Source organism: Spermophilus citellus, assembly GCF_964194105.1.
Source record: "Spermophilus citellus genome assembly, chromosome: 2".
In the NCBI taxonomy this organism is placed as follows: domain Eukaryota; kingdom Metazoa; phylum Chordata; class Mammalia; order Rodentia; family Sciuridae; genus Spermophilus; species Spermophilus citellus.
In genome coordinates, this window is record NC_138183.1 from 32,313,324 (window position 1) to 32,335,493 (window position 22,170).

The 22,170-nt window shown below is 35.7% G+C and overlaps 1 protein-coding gene across 1 annotated transcript in view; it reads right to left on the reverse strand.

Moving 5' to 3' along the window:
* LOC308640264 (tomoregulin-1) overlaps positions 1-22,170 on the reverse strand; it is a 94,342-nt gene that overhangs the window by 48,436 nt on the left and 23,736 nt on the right. Inside the window, exons 3-4 of the mRNA XM_081278462.1 lie at positions 12,612-12,741; positions 629-655 (exon numbers count right to left, since the gene is read on the reverse strand). Coding sequence (XP_081134588.1) covers positions 629-655; positions 12,612-12,741 — 157 coding nt within the window. The remainder of the gene's footprint in view (positions 1-628; positions 656-12,611; positions 12,742-22,170) is intronic.

Below are 22,170 nucleotides of genomic sequence, written 5' to 3' on the forward strand. Positions count from 1 at the left end.
CATGCCTGTAATCCCAGTGGTTCAGGAGGCTGAGGCAAGAGCACTGTGAGTTCAGAGCCAGCCTTAGCAACTCAGAGAGGCCCTAAGCCACTTGGCAATACCCCGTCTCTAAACAAAATATATAAAAGGGCTGAGGATATGGCTCAGCATGAAGCACCCATGGGTTCAATCCCTGGTACACACACCCCCAAAAAAATTCCTTATAATCAAAATTTTGGAAGCAAGGAGTAGGAGAGAGTCACAAATACTCTGACCCAAGCTAAACTCCTTTGTGTGGATGATCTCAAGAGGAAGTTGTTTTGTGCAGCCTCAATTTAACAGGGGCTACAGCATTTTCCTCTTAGTCTGACAACACACCTTCAGCGAAAAATGCATGAACTAGGGAATGGCTGGGGCCAAGGGCCATACAGTGGTGAGGGATAATGGCTAAGGGGCAAATGGTTTCGTTCTAGATATGAAATGTTCTAAAGTTAATTGTAGTGAAATGTACAACTCTGTGAGTATACTAAAAGTCACCAAGTTGTACACTTTAAACAGGTGAATCAAGTGGTATCTGATTACATCTCAAAGCAGTTAAAAAGAAAAGTACAACAAAACAAATACCCTTTAAGAAGTACTTAAAGCTTACCTCCTTCTCCAGATCCAGAACCATTATCTGAAAAGAGAAACAATAAATATAAACACTTTTACTGGAAATTTAATGCTTTCAAATAGTAAAATTTCTTTCAAAAAATAAAACTAATATTCATTATCATAACAGTCCCTTTCTTATATTTTGCTATCAGTTTTTTGCTATCTAACATATTTTATGCCTCTCTCACATGTGACTTGGATACATAATTATCTACAGCTCAAATTTTTTTAACCCATTCAGAAGATGTCCAGGTATAACAGAGTGAAGACCAATAAATATTATAAATAGTTAAATATAAATAACTAATTTTAATTCACTCGTTTAAAAGGTGAAAGAATATTTAATTTTGTTAAACCTTGAGAAGAATAATGAAAAAGCTGCTTCATCAAAAAGGCAGGAAAAGAGTTTTGAGTCTTGCTCCATAAATCTTCTTAATGAAATCTGTGGGTAACGAACAAAAGCCAACAGGTAGCGAGAGGAGAGGAAAGCCCAGAGGTTTGGAAGCAAAGCAGCTCAGGGCTGAGTGTTTCATATTTCTGATGAAATTAACTATTACTTCTAGAAAATCTTATCAGGAGGAATCTCAGAAAATAGCCAATCTAAAATGAAATTAGTGTAAAATATGTATTTTATAATGCTAAACGAACCAACATACAACAAAATCACATTGAAAAGTAAGTACCAAAATGAATTACAGTAGATGGGGTAGAGAGAGAAGAAGGGAGGGGAGGGGAGGGTGGATAGTAGGGGATAGGAAAGGTAGCAGAATACAACAATTACTAATAGGGCATTATGTAAAATTGTGGATGTGTAACCGACATGATTCTGCAATCTGCATTTGGGGTAAAATTGGGGGTTCATAACCCACTTCAATCTAATGTATGAAATATGATATGTCAAGAGCTTTGTAAAGTTGTGAACAACCAATAAAAAAAAAAAAGAAAGAAAAGTAGGTACCACTATGGCATAATCAGCATGGAGTTGTTAAAAACACACACACATACACACACACACACACACAGGAGAGAATGTAAGTGAAGAATATCGCACAGCACTTTATAAGAGAGAGAATACCCTTATTCTAGAGAATCCATACTTCAAATAGTTCTCTGGAGTGAAAGACAACACCCAGCTCCCTTCCTTTCAATCTCCTTTAGACAACAAATTCCCAGATATGGTAAAAACAGGAAAAATGAGAAAAACATAGATTGTATGCAGTACTGATTGCAAAATTTTCATGGGCTTTTGTGGACATGTCTTCAGTTGAGTTCAATTTTGATTAATTAGCCATAAAATGACATCTTCCCTAAGTGATGAGGAAAAGAAAGAGTAAAGCAATAGGAAAAAAAAAAAAGGAAGGGAATTAATTGAACATTGTTCTTAGACAAAATTTTCTTAGGAAAACACTTCCTTATTCCTTCTATTCCATATCCACCAACTGGTGCATATTCAGTCCCAGACACCATGACACATGCTAGGAATAAAATGATAAATAAGACATGTTCCCAGTGCATGAGATACTTACTCCCAACCTCTTTTTCAACCCATGTCTAATTTTAATAAATATAAAAATATCATGCCTTCCTTGGTCACTTCAAATTTCTAAATAAACACTATGACTACTCATAATGAAGTAGAATAATTCTAGATTATATCTGTAGTCAATACACACACCTTCTCCAGCCCACATCACTCCATCCTAACCCTGAGATTATGTTATAACTCCCTAGGCAGGACAATAGTATCCTGAGGTTGAGAAATCACTGTTCTGGCTGGAAGCAGACATGTAAGATCAATAAAATACAGTATGTTATATGTGTAGATATATATATAAAGTGTGAACAAACAGACTAGAGATGTCACAGAAGAAAGATTTCAGAGAAAAGGCTTAAGCTGGCCACACTAATCTGCGCTGGACCCAGTCTTAGAGTAGGCCCAGGTCCATCCCGCCACCTGCAGACACCCAATGGACCTGCAGCACAGGACCACCTCTTCCAACCAGCAAACCACTGTGAGAGCTCAGACTCAGCCCAGATCCGCCCACAAGAACATAGACCCAGGCCCACAGTGGGTCCAAGTCTGCCACCCCCACCTCTACCTGGGAGCCCAAGCCTAACCCACTTCCATCTTGGGACACTGCACACATCACCATAGCCATCCCCATGCAGTAGCCTCTACTTTTTTACAACAGAGAGGGCCTAGATAGAAGCAGCTGCATCTCAGAGCAGGCATCCCAAAGACAGTGTAAGGCCCACCCTTTCAGCCCCATCTGTGTAAAACATTGCATCCATCTTGGGGCACCTCCACTATTATCTCAAGTAACCTTGGCTACTGCCACCGCCACCTTTAGTTGCAGTAGCACACACTGATGGACACCAGCAGGGTGTGGAAGCCTAAAATTAAGGTGAGGTGTAGACAATCTGCACAGACACTAAAGAATATAGAGTAGAAACTGAAATATCTCAGATCCTCATTGCAAAAAAGGAAAACATGTAGACTACATTAAAAAAAAAAAGGGGAGGAAAGTGCCCCCAAACAAACCAGGATACTACAATAACAGAACCCAAGCACAGAGAAGTTGATAAAATGCCAGAAAAGGAGTTCAGAATATTCATAATTAAAATGATCTCTGAATTAAAGAATGACCTAAATGAGCAAATACAGGCAAAAATTGATCACTCCAACAAAGAGATAAGACAGCAAATACAGGCAATCATTGATAACACCAATAAACAGATAAGGGAGCAAATACAGGCATCCATTGAGCACACCAACAAAGAGATAAGGGAGCAAATATAGGTAGCAAAAGATTACTCTTCAAGAAAGGGATGGGATTCTAAAAAAAAAAAAAAAGAAAAAGAAAAAGAAAAATCAGCAATCCTTGAAATGAAGTAGACAATAAACCAAATTTAAAAAAACTCAATAGAAAGCATAAACAACAGATTAGATCACCTGGAAGACAGAACATCAGATAATAAAGACAAAGTATACAATCTGGAAAATAAAGTTGACCACACAAGATGGTAAGGAAAGATGGTAAGGAAACATGAACAGAACATCCAAGAATTATGGGACAGCATCAAAAGACCAAATCTAAGAGTTATTGGGATACAGGAAGGCGCAGAGTTTCAAACCAAAGGAATGCATAATCTCATCAATGAAATAATATCAGAAAATTTCCAAAACATGAAGAATGAATTGGAAAACCAAATACAAGAGGGTTACAGGACACCAAATGTACAAAATTACAACAGATCTATACCAAGGCACATTATAATGAAAATGCCTAGTTCGGAATATTCAGAATAAGGATAGAATCTTACAAGCTGCAGGAGAGAGGAATCAGATTATACATAGAGGAAGAACAATTCTTATCAACAGATTTTTCAACCAAGACACTCAAAACCAGGAAATCATGGACAACATATACCAAGCTCTGAAAGAAAATGGATGCCAACCAAGAATCTTATATCCAGCAAAATTAAGCTTTAGATTTGATGATGAAATAAAAACTTTCCATGATAAACAAAAGTTAAAAGAATTTACAACTAGAAAGCCTGCACTACAGAACATCCTCAGCAAAATATTCCAAGAAGAGGAAATAAAAAACAATGATAAAAATCAGCAGAGGAAGGGATTACACTAAAGGAAAATCTAATCAGAGGAGAAACCAAGTCACCTTAAATATCAAAAATAAATAAAAATGGCTGGGAGTACAAATCATGTCTCAATAATAACCCTGAATGTTAATAACCTAAATTCACCAATCAAAAGACACAGATTAGCAGATTGGATTTTTAAAAAGACCCAAAATATGCTGCCTCCAAGAGACTCATCTCATAAGAAAACACATCAACAGACTGAAGATGAAAGGTTGGGAAAAATCATACCACTCACATGGAATGCGAAAGTAAGCAGGGGTTTCCATCATCATATCAAATAAAGTAGACTTCAAATAAAGTAGCTAAAGTTAATCTAAAGGAATAAAGAAGGATACTACATACTGCTCAAGGGAGCCATACCCCAACAAGACTTAACAATTATGAATATATATGCCCCAAACAATGGAGCATCTACATTCAACAAACACTTTTCAAATTCAAGAGTCAAACAGACCACAACACAATAATTCTGGGTGACTTTAACACACTTCTTTCACCACTGGAGAGATCTTCCAAACAAAAGCTGAACAAAGTAACTACAGAACTCACTAATACATCAATAACTTAGACTTAACTGACATATATAGACTATTTAATCCTTCAACAAGCAAATACACTTTCTTCTAAGCAGCACATGGATCCTTCTCTAAAATAGACCATATATTATGCCACAAAGCAACTCTTAGCAAATATAAAAAAGTAGAGATACTACCCTGGGTTTTATCAGATCATAATGGATTGAAATTAGAAATCAATGATAAAATAAGAAATAAAAGCTACTCCAACACCTGGAGACTAAATAATATGCTACTGAATGAACAGTGGGTTGCAAGAAGGCATCAAGGAGGAGACCAAAAAATTTTTAGAGGTGAATGAGAACACAGATAAAACATATCTAAATCTCTGGGACACTATGAAGGCAGTTCTAAAAGGAAAGTTCATTGCATGGAGTTCATTCCTTAAAAGGAGAAAAAGTCAACAAATAAATGACTTAACATTACATCTCAAAGCCCTAGAAAAAGAAAAACAAATCAACATCAAAAGCAGAAGATAGAAAATAATTAAAATCAAACTTAAAATCAATGAAATTGAAACAAAAAAATTGAAAAATTTGACGAAACAAAAAGTTGGTTCATTGAAAAAAATACATAAAATTTACAGACCCTTAGCTATGTTAACAAAGAGAAAGAGAGAAAACAAATCATTAACATACATGATGAAAAAGGAAATATCAAAACAGACTCTACAAAAATAAAGAAGATAATCAGAAATTATTTTGAAAACTTGTACTCCAATATAAAAGAAAACACTGAAGGCATCGACAAATTTCTAGAGTCATATTTTGCCCAAACTGAATCAGGATGAGATACACAAATTTAAACAGATCAACTTCAAGTGATGAAATAGAAGACACCATCAGAAGCCTACCAATCAAGAAAAGCCCAGACCAGATGGATACATAGCCAAGTTCTACAAAACCTTTAAAGAAGAACTAATGCCAATACTCTTCAATTTATTTCAGAAAATAGACTTATTGATTGATTGTATGTCCTCCTCTGAGAAGTGTCTGTTCAGGTCCTTGGCCCATTTGTTGATTGGGTTATTCATTATCTTATTGTCTAATTTTTTGAGTTCTTTGTATACTCTGGATATTAGGGCTCTATCTGAAATGTGTGGAGTAAAGATTTGTTCCCAGGATGTAGGCTCCCTGTTTATCTCTCTTATTGTTTCTTTTGCTGAGAAAAAACTTTTTAGTTTGAGTAAGTCCCATTTGTTGATTCTAGTTGTTAACTCTTGCGCTATGGGTGTCCTATTGAGGAACTTGGAGCCCGACCCCACAGTATGTAGATCATAGCCAACTTTTTCTTCTATCAGACGCCGTGTCTCTGATTTGATATCAAGCTCCTTGATCCATTTTGAGTTAACTTTTGTGCATGGCGAGAGAAAGGGATTCCGTTTCATTTTGATGCAAATGGATTTCCAGTTTTCCCAGCACCATTTGTTGAAGATGCTATCCTTCCTCCATTGCATGCTTTTAGCCCCTTTATCAAATATAAGATAGTTGTAGTTTTGTGGATTGGTTACTGTGTCCTCTATTCTGTACAATTGGTCCACCCGCCTGTTTTGGTACCAGTACCATGCTGTTTTTGTTACTATTGCTCTGTAGTATAGTTTGAAGTCTGGTATTGCTATACCGCCTGATTCACACTTCCTGCTTAGCATTGTTTTTGCTATTCTGGGTCTTTTATTATTCCATATGAATTTCATGATTGTTTTATCTATTTCTACAAGAAATGCTGTTGGGATTTTGATTGGCATTGCATTGAACTTATAGAGAACTTTTGGTAATATCGCCATTTTGATGATGTTAGTTCTGCCTATCCATGAACAGGGTATATTTTTCCATCTTCTGAGGTCTTCTTCTATATCTCTCTTTAGGGTTCTGTAGTTTTCATTGTATAAGTCTTTCACCATCGCTAGCAGTCAGAGAAATGCAAATCAAAACCACCCTAAGATACCATCTCACTCCAGTAAGATTGGCAGCCATTATGAAGTCAAACAACAACAAGTGCTGGAGAGGATGTGGGGAAAAGGGTACACTTGTTCATTGTTGGTGGGACTGCAAATTGGTGCAGCCAATTTGGAAAGCAGTATGGAGATTTCTTGGAAAGCTGGGAATGGAACCACCATTTGACCCAGCTATTCCCCTTCTCGGTCTATTCCCTAAAGACCTAATAAGAGCATGCTACAGGGACACTGCTACATCGATGTTCATAGCAGCACAATTCACGATAGCAAGATTGTGGAACCAACCTAGATGCCCTTCAATAGATGAATGGATAAAAAAAAATGTGGCATTTATACACAATGGAGTATTACTCTGCATTAAAAAAATGACAAAATCATAGAATTCGGAGGGAAATGGATGGCATTAGAGCAGATTATGCTAAGTGAAGCTAGCCAATCCTTAAAAAACAAATGCCAAATGACTTCTTTGATATAAGGGGAGTAACCAAGGACAGGGTAGGGACGGAAGAGCTTGAGAAGAAGATTAACATTAAACAGGGATGAAAGGTGGGAGGGAAAGGGAGTGAGAAGGGAAATCGCATGGAAATGGAAGGTGATCCTCAGGGTTATACAAAATTACATATAAGAGGAAAGGAGGGGTAAGAGAGGAATAATACAAGTGGAAGAAATGATTTACAGTAGAGGGGGTAGAGAGAGAAAAGGGGAGGGGAGGGGAGGGGAGGGGAAGGGGGATAGTAGAGAATAGGATAGACAGCAGAATACATCAGACACTAGAATGGCAATATGTAAATCAATGGAAGTGTAACTGATGTGATACAGCAATCTGTATACGGGGTAAAAATGGGAGTTCATAACCCACTTGAATCAAACTGTGAAATATGATATATTAAGAACTATGTAATGTTTTGAACGACCAACAATAAAAAAAAATTAAAATTAAATTAAATTTAAAAAAAAAAGAAAATAGAAAAAAGACTTCCAAATTCATTCTATGAAGCCAATACCACCCTGATTCCAAAATCAGGCAAAGACACATCAAAAAAAGAAAACTTCAGACCAATATCTTTAATGAACATTGATGCAAAAATTCTCAATAAGATTCTGGCAAATCATATACAAAAACGTATCAAAAACATAGTACACCACGATCAAGTGGGGTTCATTCATCCAGGGATGCAAGGTTGGTTCAACATACGGAAATCAAAAGATATAATTCATATCAATAGACTTAAAGAACCATATGATCATCTTTAACAGATACATAAAAAGCACTTGACAAAATATAATAACCTTTCATATTCAAAACACTAGAAAAACTAGGGATAACAGGAACATATTTCAACATCATAAAAGTTATTTATGCTAAGCCCCAGACCAACATCACTCTAAAATAGAGAAAAATTGAAAACATTCCCTCTAAAAACTGGAACAAGACAGGGATTACCCTCTTTCACCACTACTATTTAACACAGTTCTTGAAACACTGGCCAAAGCAATTATACAAATGAAAGATATTAAAGGGATTAATATTAAAGATATTAAAGAAGAACTCAAATTGGCACTATTTCCTGACAATATGATTCTCTACCTAGAAGACCCAAAAAATCCCACCAGAAAACTTCTAGAACTAATAAATGAATTCAGCAAGTAGCAGGATACAAAATCAATACCCATAAAACAAAGGCATTTCTGTATATCTGTGACAAATGCTCTGAAAGGGAAATGAGGAAAACTACCTCATTTATAATAGCATCAAAAAATAGGGGCTGTGACTGTGACTCAGCAGTAGAGCACTCACCTAGCATGTGTGAGGCCCTGGGTTCGATCCTTAAAACCACATATAATAAATAATATTTATTTATTATTAAATTTATTTATTTATTTATTATTTTAAAATAAATAAATAGATAAAATACTTGGGAATCAACAAAAGCCGTAAAAGACCTCTACAATGAAAACTACAGAATGCTAAAGAAAGAAATTAAAGAAGACCTTAGAAGATGGAAAGCTCTACCTGGTTCTTGGATAGACAGAATTAATATTGTCAAAATGACCATACTACCAAAAGCACTCTACAGATTTAATGCAATTCCAATCAAAATCCCAATGACATTCCATAGAAATAGAAAAAGCAGTCATGAAATTCATCTGGAAAAAAGAGAGATCCAGAATAGCTAAAGCAAACCTTAGTAAGAAAAGCGAAGCAGGTAGCATCACCACACCAGACCTTAAACTATACTACAGAGCAACAGTAACAAAAACAGCATGGTATTGGCACCAAAACAGACTTGTAGACCAATGGTACAGAATACGACAGAGACTATCCCGCATAATTACAGTTATCGTATATTTGACAAAGGCGCCAAAACCATACCATTGGAGAAAGACAGTCTCTTCAACAAATGGTGCTAGGAAAACTGGAAATCCATATGCAACAAAATGAAATTAAGCCCCTATCTCTCACCTGCACAAAACTCAATTCAAAGTGGATCAAGGACCTAGGAATTAAACCAGAAACACTACATCTGTTAGAAGAATAAAGTAAGCCCAAATCTCCATCACGTCAACTTCCTTAATAAGACTCCTATAGCATAAGAATTAATATCAAGAATCAATAAATGGGATGGATTCAAACTAAAAAGCTTCTTCTCAGCATAGAAACAATCAGTGAGGTGAATAGAGAACCTACTAATTGGGAACAAATTCTTACCACACGCATGTCAGATAGAGCATTAATCTCTAATATATAAAGAACTCAAAAATCTTCCATGTATGTATTATATGTCAAAATACATTCTGCTGTCATGTATGACTAAAATAAATAAATAAATAAAAATAAAAATAAATCGTATGGCAAAAAAAGAACTCAAAAATATTAACACCAAAAAAACAAATAACCCAATCAATAAATGGGCCAAGGAACTGAACACACACTTCTCAGAGGATATATAATCAATCAACAAATATACGAAAAAATGTTCAACATCTCTAGCAATTAGAGAAATCCGAATCAAAACTACTCAAAATTTCATCTCATTCCAGTCAGAATGGCAGCTATTAAGAATACAAACAACAATAAGTGTTGGCGAGGATGTGGGGGAAAAGGCACACTCATACACCTGCTGGTGGGACAGCAAATTGGTACAGCCAATATGGAAAGCAGTATGGAGAATCCTTGGAAAACTGGGAATGGAACAACCATTTAACCCAACTATCCCACTCCTTGATCTATACCCAAAGGACTTAAAAACAGCATACTAGGGGCTGGGATTATGGCTCAGCAGTAGAGCGCTCGCTTAGCACAGGCGGGACCTGGGTTCGATCCTCAGCACCACATAAAAATAAAGGCATTGTGCTGTGTCCATCTACACCTAAAAAATAGATTTTTTTTAAAAAAGCAGCATACTAAAGGGACACAGCCATATCAATGTTTATAGCAGCATAATTCACAATAGCTAAACTGTGGAACCAACCTAGATGCCCTTCAGTAGATGAATGGATAAAGAAAATGTGATTTTATATATATATATATATATATATATATATATATATATATACACACACACACACACACACACACACACACACAATGGATTATTATTCAGCATTAAAAGAGAATAAAATCATGGCATTTGCAGGTAAATGGATGGAGCAGGAGAATATAATGCTAAGTAAAATTAGCCAATCCCCAAAAACCAAATGCCAAATGATTTCTCTGATTTAAGGATGCTGATCCATAATATGCTGTAGGGGGGCAGGCGGGATGGGAGAATTAAATGAACTCTATAGGGCAAAGGGGAAAAGGGGAAGAAGGGAATGGAGGGGGCTTGGGGTAGGAAAGACAGTGGAATGAGATGGTCATCATTACTGCAAGTACATTTATGAAGACACAAAGGATGTGACTCTACTTGTGTACAACCAGAGATATAAAAAAGTGTGCTATATATGGGTAATATGAATTGTAATGCATTCTGTTGTAATACATAATAAAATAAATTTTTTTTAAAAAAAGAAAAGGCTTAAGTCCAATCTTAGAGCATAAGAAAAAGATTTTTCAAGTAAGGAAAGGAGAATGATAATTCACACTCCTGAAATAGGACCTGTTAAAAACCAAATGATAAAACACTGGCTCACTCAGCAAATAACAAAATCAATATAGCACCTCATAGTTAGTTCGTTCAATCATTACTTAACAATCCCAGGAGATGATATCTATTTAACAATTTAAGAAATTGGGGCTTAGAAAAGGTAAGGTTATATGAAAAATAAGAGTTGGGGTAACTTTAAAGTCAGGTCTTTTAACTTAGTTCAGTGCTCTATCCAATCTATCACTGTGGCTCCTAATATTTAACATTCACTACCCATTCAAAGCACTTGGTGTCTTATGCACATGCTCCTCATAAATGATGCACAACTAATTTGGGATTAGAAAGAACTCCATAATCCTCCTTAGTTTCTAGACTAAATCTATTAAAAAAAAAACATAGTTAAGTGAAGTATATAAAAACTACACCAAATGGTAGTCTCCTAGCCTAAGATCATAATAATTTCTTTAAGTAACTAATTAGTGAAAAACTATGGCCTTGTCCAAAGAGAGGTCTGGCCTTTACCTTTGCCTTCCAATCTATCTCTCTTCTAGGGGAAGGTGGCACATCAGGACTCAGTGTGGGGCCAGACACATCTAGTAGTCTTGAGTGTGGCTGTCTACACTAGAAAGACCAGCCATACAATTTAGTGTAGGGGATTTGGGTCACATGGTATTAGCAAACTTAGTCTCAGATAAAACACATGAACAATCAATGACACTTGCTTAATGGAGCCTCAATAAAAACCAAACACTGAGGCTTGGCAAGCTTTCCTGGTTGACATATTCCACACATAGTATCACACAGTGAGGCCAATAGTTAAAACAGTTCAAGACTCCATGGAGAGAGTACAGCCACAAGCCCCATGTTTGGAACACTCCCGAGTCTGCCCTGTGCATCTCTTCCTTTGACTGATTTTCATATGCCTTCTTGCCTTCAATAAATCATAACCATGAGTATAATGACTCTTGGTAAGTTCTAGCAAATAACTGAGCCTGAGGGTAGTCTGGGAAACCTCTTGAATTTGGTGTCGAAAGTGAGAGTAGGATTGGGGTCTGGGTCTTAGTTGGCCCTAAAAATCTTTACCTTTAGTAAAAGGGAGAACTTTAACATACTAGGAAAAGAAAGTAAATGGGGATAACATTAGTCTCCACCCTTCCCAGTCATTTCACATTATAATTTTAATAACAATACCTCCCCTGCATCCCTACCCTCAATAAAAACAGCAGAGAGAAGCTAACATTAATACTTCCCAAAATCAACTACACCAATTCCAGAAAGAGGAAGTAAATATACACAGCTTAGCAGCAATGGGTGGCAAAGACAAAAGGAAGAGCTTGAAAAGACATACAACCTAAACCTAAAATGTTTCTCATGGTTTTTTACAGTTACTCCTCACCCCCACAAAAATGAAAATTTTAAAAAGCCCATCAACAACATACATTTCATGTCTGTCGTCTGTCTAAGGTTCAAACCCTAGGGCAAAAGATGTGCAAAGTCTTCACAAAAAAAAAAAAAAAAAAAAACCTCAAGACATAAAAACACTAAGACATAAACACACTAAGGTTAAAAGCAATGATGTGAATGGGGGTGAAAAAGAGCTCCCCGCAATTTTAGGAATCTCTCTCTGGAAGGAATTTTCCTTTTGGCAAATATAATGGAACCAGTTCTAACATTTACTCAGAAGAATGTCATACATACCAGAATAACATGGTCCTCTTGCTACTACTGTTATCTCTTTCTGGTGCTTACAAGCAGCCCTTCTGAGAAAGCATTCATTTTGGTAAGTGTCCCCATTTGATCCACAGACAGGAATATAATTTGTATGGCACTGCAAATGAAACAAAAATAAACACTCAGAATAGGCATGAATATTAATAGTTTATTTCACATTCATGAATGCAATACCATAGTATTATGACAGTCTACTACTGAATAGTTTGTTCTTTTACTTGGGTTTTTTAAAAAAGAAAAATTATGCTACTTCTTCATTCCTTTTTCACATTCATAATGAAAATACCAACTATCTGTAAAAATGAGACTGAAAATCCTTATGCTATCTACTTCATTAACTTGCCATGAAAAGCCACTGAGATAATAAGAGGAAATTCTTGACAATGTTTGTAAAGAGCGATAGGTTAGGTAATGTCATTTTAGTATTACCAAAATTCATTTCTTTAATACTTCTATAGTAGGGAAGTTCCAAACTAAATGCTACAGAAGACACAAAGAACTATAACATGATTTCTGTTCCCAGAGACCTTATACTCAATAGAGTCATAAAAATATGAGAGAAAATGCTGCATAGCTAAATCATAATCCAAATTAATAGGATATACAAATAGAATATACATCTTTATTCTCATGTATACCTAGTAGGAAACTACTTCAGATTCTTTTAATCCAAACATTTATTATAAGCAAATAGAAGTATCTGACTGCTGTGCTTTCTTCTAGTATAATCATCTGCATTCATTTACATGTTTGCCTAGTGTTGTAAGCTAGAGTACTCAAAAAAAAAAAACCTCCTCAGAGAAAGTGAAATGTGAACTGGGCCTTGAAGGATGGGTAGAAATAAGAAAGATTAAAAGAAAAAGGACGGGCTGGGGTTGTAGCTCAGTAGTAGAGCGCCTGCCTTGCACGTGTGAGACACTGGGTTCAGTCCTCAGCAACGCATAAAAACTAAACACACACACACACACACACACACACACAAAAATAAAGTCTAAATGAAGGGTTTGAAAATCTGAGGGAAAAATATGATGCAAGTTTTAATTACTTAAAAAAAGAGAGAAAATACAAATTAATAAAGCAACAGACCAGAGAAATGAAGTAAAATTTATAGAAAAAAATACAAAATAGCCAGTTAATGTACAAAAAAAGCACTAACATTCACTTGCAATCAGAGGTATATACTAAAAGTGAAACATTATTTTTAACTTAATGTCTTTAATACTATTTAAAAATTTTTCAACTATGTGAGCATTCCAATACACCAATTATAGTCATCTAAATTGGTTCAACTTTGGGGGAACAACATTTAACAATATGTTTCAAAAGTTCTAAAATGGGAATGCAGTTTTTGTTCCAGAATTACACATTTAAGAATCTATCTAGGGTTGGGGATGTGGTTCAAGCAGTAGCGCGCTTGCTTGGCATGCGCAGGGCACTGGGTTCGATCCTCAACACCACATAAAAATAAAATAAAGATATTGTGTCCACCTAAAACCAAAAAATAAATTTAAAAAAAAAGAATCTATCTAGGGGCTGGGATTGTGGCTCAGCGGTAGAGCGCTCGCCTAGCACGGGCGGGACCTGGGTTCGATCCTCAGCACCACATAAAAATAAAGGCATTGTGTTTAAAAAAAAAAAAAAGAATCTATCTGAACGAAACTTGTAGACAAATATTTATTACAGTTTTTTCAAACAGAAATTTGTACTATCCAACCTAAGTGTCGAATAGAGCAATGTTTAATTAAAACATTGTATTTGTTCAAGAATACTGCAGTTATGAAGATTTAACTTTTAAAAAATACTGTGTGATAGAAAAAGCTAATATCAGGCTAGGTGAAAAACATATATATAACTTCTGGGAATTCTGTGCCATTTTTAAAAGTATTATCTATCTGTGAAACTAAGTGCAAAATTCTAAAAATAATATACTAATATAAAATAGAATATAGCAAGAAACTAAATCACATATCTTTCAATTTAGAAAAGATGAATGTTTAAAATAAATTCTGAAAGAAAATATCAACAACAATTTTTTCACATTATGTCTTTATGTTTTATTTCTCAATTTTTCTGCAATTAAGATTTACTATTTTTTTAATTTATCAGAGATTTATTTATGAAACATAAATACAGCATAATATCACAGGTCAAGCACTGGTAAAAATAATTTCTAACTAATAAAATTAAGTTGATTTTGTACACATTCAATATCAGCAGAATCCTACATCAACTTTTATTAGGGCTGGGGATGTGGCTCAAGCGGTAGCGCGCTCGCCTGGCATGCATGCGGCCCGGGTTCGATCCTCAGCACCACATACCAACAAAGATGTTGTGTCCGCCGAGAACTAAAAAATAAATATTAAAAAAAATTCTCTCTCTCTCTCTCTCTCTCTCTCTCTCTCTCTCTCTCTCTCCTCTCTCTCTCTTTAAAAAAAAAAAAAAACTTTTATTAAAATTAAATTTTTACTTCAGGAAATTTCGTGTAGAAAATACAGTAATATCATATACAAATAAGTCTGGTCTGTCATACTTTATCCCAATAATGATTTTTATTCTAGCATCCAACCATACTTCTACATCTTTACTTTCATGTACACCTGGTAGGAAACTGCTTCAGATTCTTTTAATCCAAACATTTATCAAAGCAGATAGAAGTATCTGACTGCTGTGCTGTCATCTGGTATAATCATCTGCAAGCATTTACACTGTAAAATATTTATATTATTACAAATTATTTTCATTTTTCTCTTATATTGGAATTAGGTATCATATTCAATTCTTTAATCATGTTTATGAAGGTTACATTATATTTAAGGGTAATAAAGAAATTAAACAAATTTTTTAATTGGAGTTGGACACAATACCTTTATTTTTATTCTTTTTTTTTTTTTTTTTTTTGTGGTGCTGAAGATGGAATCCAGCGTCTCACATGTGCAAGGCAAGCACTCTACCACTGAACCAAAACCTCAGCCCCAAAACAAAATTTTGATTACTAAAAAAGAGCATTAAATCTGATAGGGCTGACAATCTTCACAATTATTAAATAGTACTTATCTAGAACAAGCACTGAACTACAACTTTAAACGTACTATCTAACTTAAGTATCCCAATAACCATGTGAAACACATAGCTTAACACATAGAGCTAGGGCTCTGTAGTCAAAAGTACCTGTGTCCAAATCCTGCCCACCATCCATGTGACTATGAGCTAGTACCAGAACCACTTCCCATCTGTACAAGGGTAATTATAATAGTCCCTACCTAAATAAGGTGGTTTTGAGGATTAAATAAGAGAAATCTACCAGTAGGATTTATATCTGGCCACAGTAAATTCCCAATAAACATTAACTATATCACAGGTCAAGCACTGGTAAAAACAATTTCTAACTAATAAAATATTTTAAAACCAAGTTGATTTTGTACACATTCAATATCAGCAGAATCCTACATCAACTTTTATTAAAAGTTATTTATTATTATTATTTCAGAGTCTTTAAGTATTTGCCCAGGGTCACAGCTAATAAGTGAAAGAGCCACAATTCCTCATAACTCATATACTTTAACCATTACATACTCAAGTTAGCCAGCGAGATCTCACCACAGAGCTCTTGGAGATAATGAGCAAGGGACTTAATGTCCCTGAAATATAACTTCACAAGCATATCCTTAGGGTGAGCCCGAGATGGCAGAAGCAGACCTGCTATTCCTGGGTCATTCTAGTTTCTAGGAGTCATTCTTGGTGATCTCTCAGTATACTTGTAAACAAATGAGAAGATATCTGGGAACTTCTGATTTCTGCACAGGTGTTGGAACCTATCTCTAGGTTCCTCCTTGTTGGGGGAAAGAACCCTCCTCCATCACTTCTCTTTAGCCAGAAGAGCATGATGATACTTCCAGCTATGTAAAGTAGTTTAGAAAGATGCAGCAGTACCCAAGTCTACAGAATCAAGTCATTCAAGCATTTATTGTGTACCTACTATGGGATGGAATTATGCTGCAAGTAATCAAAACATAATAACTAGATTATCTGGGCACAGTGGCTCATGCCTGTAATCTTAGTTATTCGGAGTACTGTAAGTTCAAGGCCAGCATTGACAACTTTAAGAGACCCTGTCTCAAATTAAAATTTAAAAGTGGGTTGGTGGGGCTAGGGATATAGCTCAGTTGATAGAGTGCTTGCCTCACATACACCATGCCCTGGGTTTGATCCATAGCATCACCAAAAAAAAAAAAAAAATGGGTTGCAGATATAGTTCAGTGGTAGAGTGCTTGCCTAGCATGTGTGAGGCCCCTGGTTTGATTCTCCACAAGGACCACAAAAAAATGAATAAATAAAATCATAGATGGTGACAGGTACTTTCATACGTCAACTTGACTGGGACTCAGGGTGCCCAGATTCAAAATTATTTCTGATGCAACTGTGAAGGTACTTTCAGATATTATTACCATTTGAATCAGTGCACCAAATAAAGCAGACTGCATTATGGGTAAGTATTATCCAATCTGTTGAGGACCCAAAGAGAACAAAGTGGCAGAGAAAGGGAGAATTCTCTCTGCCTGGCTGCTTAAGCTAAGAACATTGGTCTTCTGGTTCTCAGTCAGGCCTTCAGTCTCAGACAGGGATTTATATCATTGGATTTTCTGGGTCTGCAATGTGCAGATGACAAATTGTATAACTTCAACCTCCATGATCAAATAAAACAGATCCTTGTAGTCTCTTTTTCTCACTGTCTCTCACATTTCTCGTGTGTGTGCGCATGCACATAAACTCCAGCTAATACAAAGGTCTAAAAAGAGGACATGGCTCTCAGCAAGAACAGACACTGATAAATTCAGGAAGAAAGACACATAGTCCAGAGAACTGTGTATAGAAGAACAAAGAAGAAAGTCATAGGTGATAAGTTTTCAGGAAAAGATGCAGTATTGATCATTTTTCTTTGTATAAAAGTGACTAAACATGGCTTTGTTTAGGTATGTGGTAAGATAACAGCTGTTATTAGCAGACTGAAAACAATTTTAGACTTTTACATACAATTTTGTCATTACCTGTTAAAATGTATTTCAATCCTGTCCCAGAAAGTTTTTATCAGCACCAAAAGCATGCTAAGTCATGAGTTGAAAGTACTCAGCAAAGAGAAATGTTTAATGTGCACACTAAGTCATTGTTTTGAAGCTGGCAATACCTAAAGTCTAGCTTGAACAGATTTATAAACTATGGGAAGGCACTGTGGCCAAAAGAAGGCTTTCTCAGCAAGATCAAACTATGGATATGTAAGCCCTGAGGCAGTGTGCTCCTACAACCAAGAACCTGCCTTTAAACATCTTTACATCTAGTCTAGGACCCAGAATAAAGTAAATATTCAATAAACACCCACTGATCCCAGCTCCTAACTTATATTTCCCTTTCCTGCTCTGCCACAAGAATGCAAATGATTCAAACATGGGCTGGGGATGTGGCTTAAGCGGTAGCGCGCTCGCCTGGCATGACGCGGCACTGGGTTCAATCCTCAGCACCACATACAAATAAAGATGTTATGTCCACCGAAAACTAAAAAATAAATATTAAAAAATTCCCTCCCTCCCTCCCTCCCTCTCTCTCTCTCTCTCTCTCTTTTTAAAAAAAAATGATTCGAACAGTTTCTGGGAGGATTTTCTCTATTCAAATTTGTTTTTTTAAAAAAAAGGCTATTTCTTTATTAATCTTAAAACTTTCAGCCAGGCACAATGGTGCAAGCCTATAATCCCAGTACTCAGAAGGCTAAGGCAGGAGGACCTAAAGTTTGAGCCAGCCTCTGCAACTTAGCAAGACCTTGTCTCAAAAAATATAAAAAGGGTTAGGGATGGAGCTTGGTGGTAGAGCACCTTGGGTTCAATCCCCAGTACAAAAAAGAAAAGAAAAAAAAAAAAAAAAGAAGTTTCAGAGAAAGACTTTCAAAGAATGAAGAAAATCAGAACCATAAAGACAAAAACACATAGATAAATATAATTTTCACAGAAAAATTTATACTTCTTTATGTCAAAAAAGTAAACAAGATAAAAATAAAACAATTATTATTTGTCAGCTAAAAGTAAATCATTTTTAAAAAGAAAAAAGCAGAAAATAAAACTAGGATAACTTCTTTAAAATATGGAATCTTTTTTTTTTTAACAACCTAAATAAACTGTACTGGAACAGTCTCTAAGGTAAATACTATTCAGTAACTTACATACTTAAAAGGGGAACTAAAATCACATGTTTGTATAAACACAAAAAGATAGCAGCCAATGTTACCTCTAAGAAGAGAAACTGATACTCTAGAATGGAGACTTTTTTTTCCATTATCTATCTTCTTATATTGTTCACGTTGTTTACTATGGGTAATATAACTCTTTTTAAAAACACATCAAAACAGTTGGTTGGTTCTCATGAGGGTTTCTGAATTAATGGATATAAAATGCTCAAGCACAGTAAGCAATATAGAAGTATTTAAATACTGTATTTTGTATAGCATGTACACGTACATTCACACATATATACATTATGTTTTTACAATTACACAAGGGAAAAAGAAAATATTACAAAAAATAAGCAAAGAAAGCCGGGTACAGTGATGCATACCTGTAATCCCAGCAGCTCGGGAGGCTGAGGCAAGAGGATCAAGAGTTCAAAGCCAGCCTCAGCAATGGCGAGGCGCTCAGTAACTCAGTGAGATCCTGTCTCTAAATAAAATACAAAATAATGCTGGGAATGTGGCTCAGTGGTTGGGTGCCCCTGAGTTCAATCCCCGGTCCCAAAAAATAAAAATAAAAAATAAGCAAAGAATATGAAACATTAATTCACAGAAAAAATGGTCAATAAATAAGTGGCACGTTTTCAACTTCTCTCATAGACAAATGCAAATAAAAAATTGGCAGGAGGCTCAGGAGGGGCTTTCAGATTTACAAAATTTAAAAGGATTGACAAAAATCAAGAAGCTGAGGGGAGAATGAAGGAACTTTGGTTTCTGTGGAGGGGAGTGAGGAGAGGGGAGGGGGCTATGGAGGTGGGAAGGACAGAAGAAAGAGACAGACGTTATTACCCTATTCACATGCATGATTACACTACTGGAGTGACTTTGCACCATGGACAGCTAGAAGAATGAGAAGTTGTGCTCCATTTGTGTACAATATGTCCAAATGCATGCTATTGTAAAATAAATTAATTTTTTTAAAAAAGAAGCAGCAGCAGCTGAGGGGGAGACAGGAACTCATATATTGCTAATTGGTGAGAATGTTAATCCTCTCATGAACATCCCACTGGTCCATTAGATCCATACCAAATTTAACCCAAGTAAATACTTAAGACAAGTAAGAGGGGGGCTGGGGTTGTGGCTCAGCGGTAGAGCACTCACCTAGCACATGAGAGGCCCTGGGTTTGATCCTCAGCACCACGTAATAATAAATAAATAAAATAAAGGTGTTGTGCCCAACTAAAAAATAAAATATTACAAAAAAAAAAAAAAAAAAAGACAAGTAAGAGGAATAGCCCCAGTCTTTAGCAATGTAAAATAGCTAAAACTGCAACAAAAATACCTGAAATTTTTTTGGTTTCACAAACCAGAGAATAGAGTTTGGGGTAGCCAAAGCTACTAGAAAATAAAAGGGAGATCCCAGGAAGTCTCAGATTCTCTGCATAAACTCAGAGTTTACCAACTCAGAGCTTGGCCAACACTGAACCATAAACAGACAAACTGCTATGTAGTTCCACTAATGCTAAAAGAAATGATAGTTTGTATTGCTACCTACCACAGGAAGGACGGAATCTGCAGTTGGAGGTCAACCAAGTCAACTACTTCAAAAATAACAATACTAAGACTGGGATGTAACTCACTGGTAGAGTACAGCTCACGCAGCATATATAAGGCCCTAGGTTCAATCCCCAGTAAGGCAAAAAATAAATAAGTAAATATATTAAAAAATTCTCAAAAAAAAAAACAAAACAGAATTGAGACATCTAAATTATATCATTTGTAATGTGTAGAATAAATTTTAAAGTAGTCTAACACGAAGACACAGCAAAACACTATCCATTGTTAAATGAAAAAGAAGGAAAAAATCTAGAGAGATAATACATAAGATGTCCTTGATATTGATTTTAGCAGGAAAAAAAATTTAAAGCAGCCTGTAACATCTAGACTCAAGTAAAATGTCTGTAATGAATGAAAAGATCGGAAATCCCAGCAGATAAAGAAAAACTATACATTCTAGAATTTAAAAGTCTGGAATTAAAAATTCACCATACAGCAAGAGTAGAGATAACAAAATCAAGCGTTATGGAACCTGAAGACAGATTCATAAAAATTATCCAGCGTGAAAAACAGAAAGCAAAAAACTGGGAAATAAGATAAACAGAGTGCCTCTGGGGCCTTGAGACAGAACCAAAAAGTCTAACGTAAATCAATAAAATCCCAGATTAGAAGACAGAATGGACAGAAAAAAAGTATTTTAAGAGTAATGACCAAATACTTCCCAAAGTTAATGAATAACATAAATTTAAACATTTCAGAAACTCAGCCAACTCCAAGCAAGATAAATTAAAAGGAAAACAAACCTAAGCACTTCATACTCAAACGGATAAAAAACCTAGAGATAAAATGTTGAAGGTAAAATATTACCTATAGGGAGAGAATGGTTTGATTTACCATTGATATCTTGCCTGGTTCTAGAAAAAGCCAGCTTCCACGTTGAGGAGCCCAGGACAAAGAACCAGCATCTCTGGCCAACAGGCAGGCAAACAAGGATCTGAAGCCAGACACAGCTACCATAAGCTTGGAAGAAGGTGTCTATTGCAAAAATACCCTCTTAACACTCTGCAAAACTGAATGTGAAGTCTATTTTGACCATGAAGAACCTGTTGGACAGTACACCCACCTATCCTTCTTCCCCTTTCCTTAAACTCTCTAAGTCCTTTAATGAAAACAAACATGACCTGTAATTCCAGCAGCTCTGGAGACTGAGGCAGGAGGATCACAACTTCAAAGCCAGATTCAGCAAAAGCAAGGCACTAAGCAAACTCAGTGAGACCCTGTCTCTAAATAAAATACAAAATAATGCTGGGAATGTGGCTCAGTGGTTGGGTGCCCCTGAGTTCAATCCTGGTACCAAAAAGAAAATAAACATGATAGTTTACTTTCTGAAGAGAGGTCATACACAATTCTTACCAATTTAAAGATTCTTATTACAATATCGTAAGAAAGACAGGAAATGTGCCTTCTCTTTTCAAGTGGAATTTTCAATTGATGTGAAGGAAATTACCTAAGATCAGGCAAATTTATCTGAGGTCATGAGGTTACTGGAAATACTAATACTCCTATGCTTCTATTCCTAATTTCCAAATCTTTACCTCCCCCTCAAAATCCAAAATGGTTAAGTACATTTAGAATTAGACTATAAGTGAAAAGAAAATACTAGTTCCTTCTTTGTCTCATCTCAAATCCTGAATCAGAAACCATCTTATGAAAAACATTCAGAAACCCTGCAATTTAATTACAGAATAGATACAAAAAGAA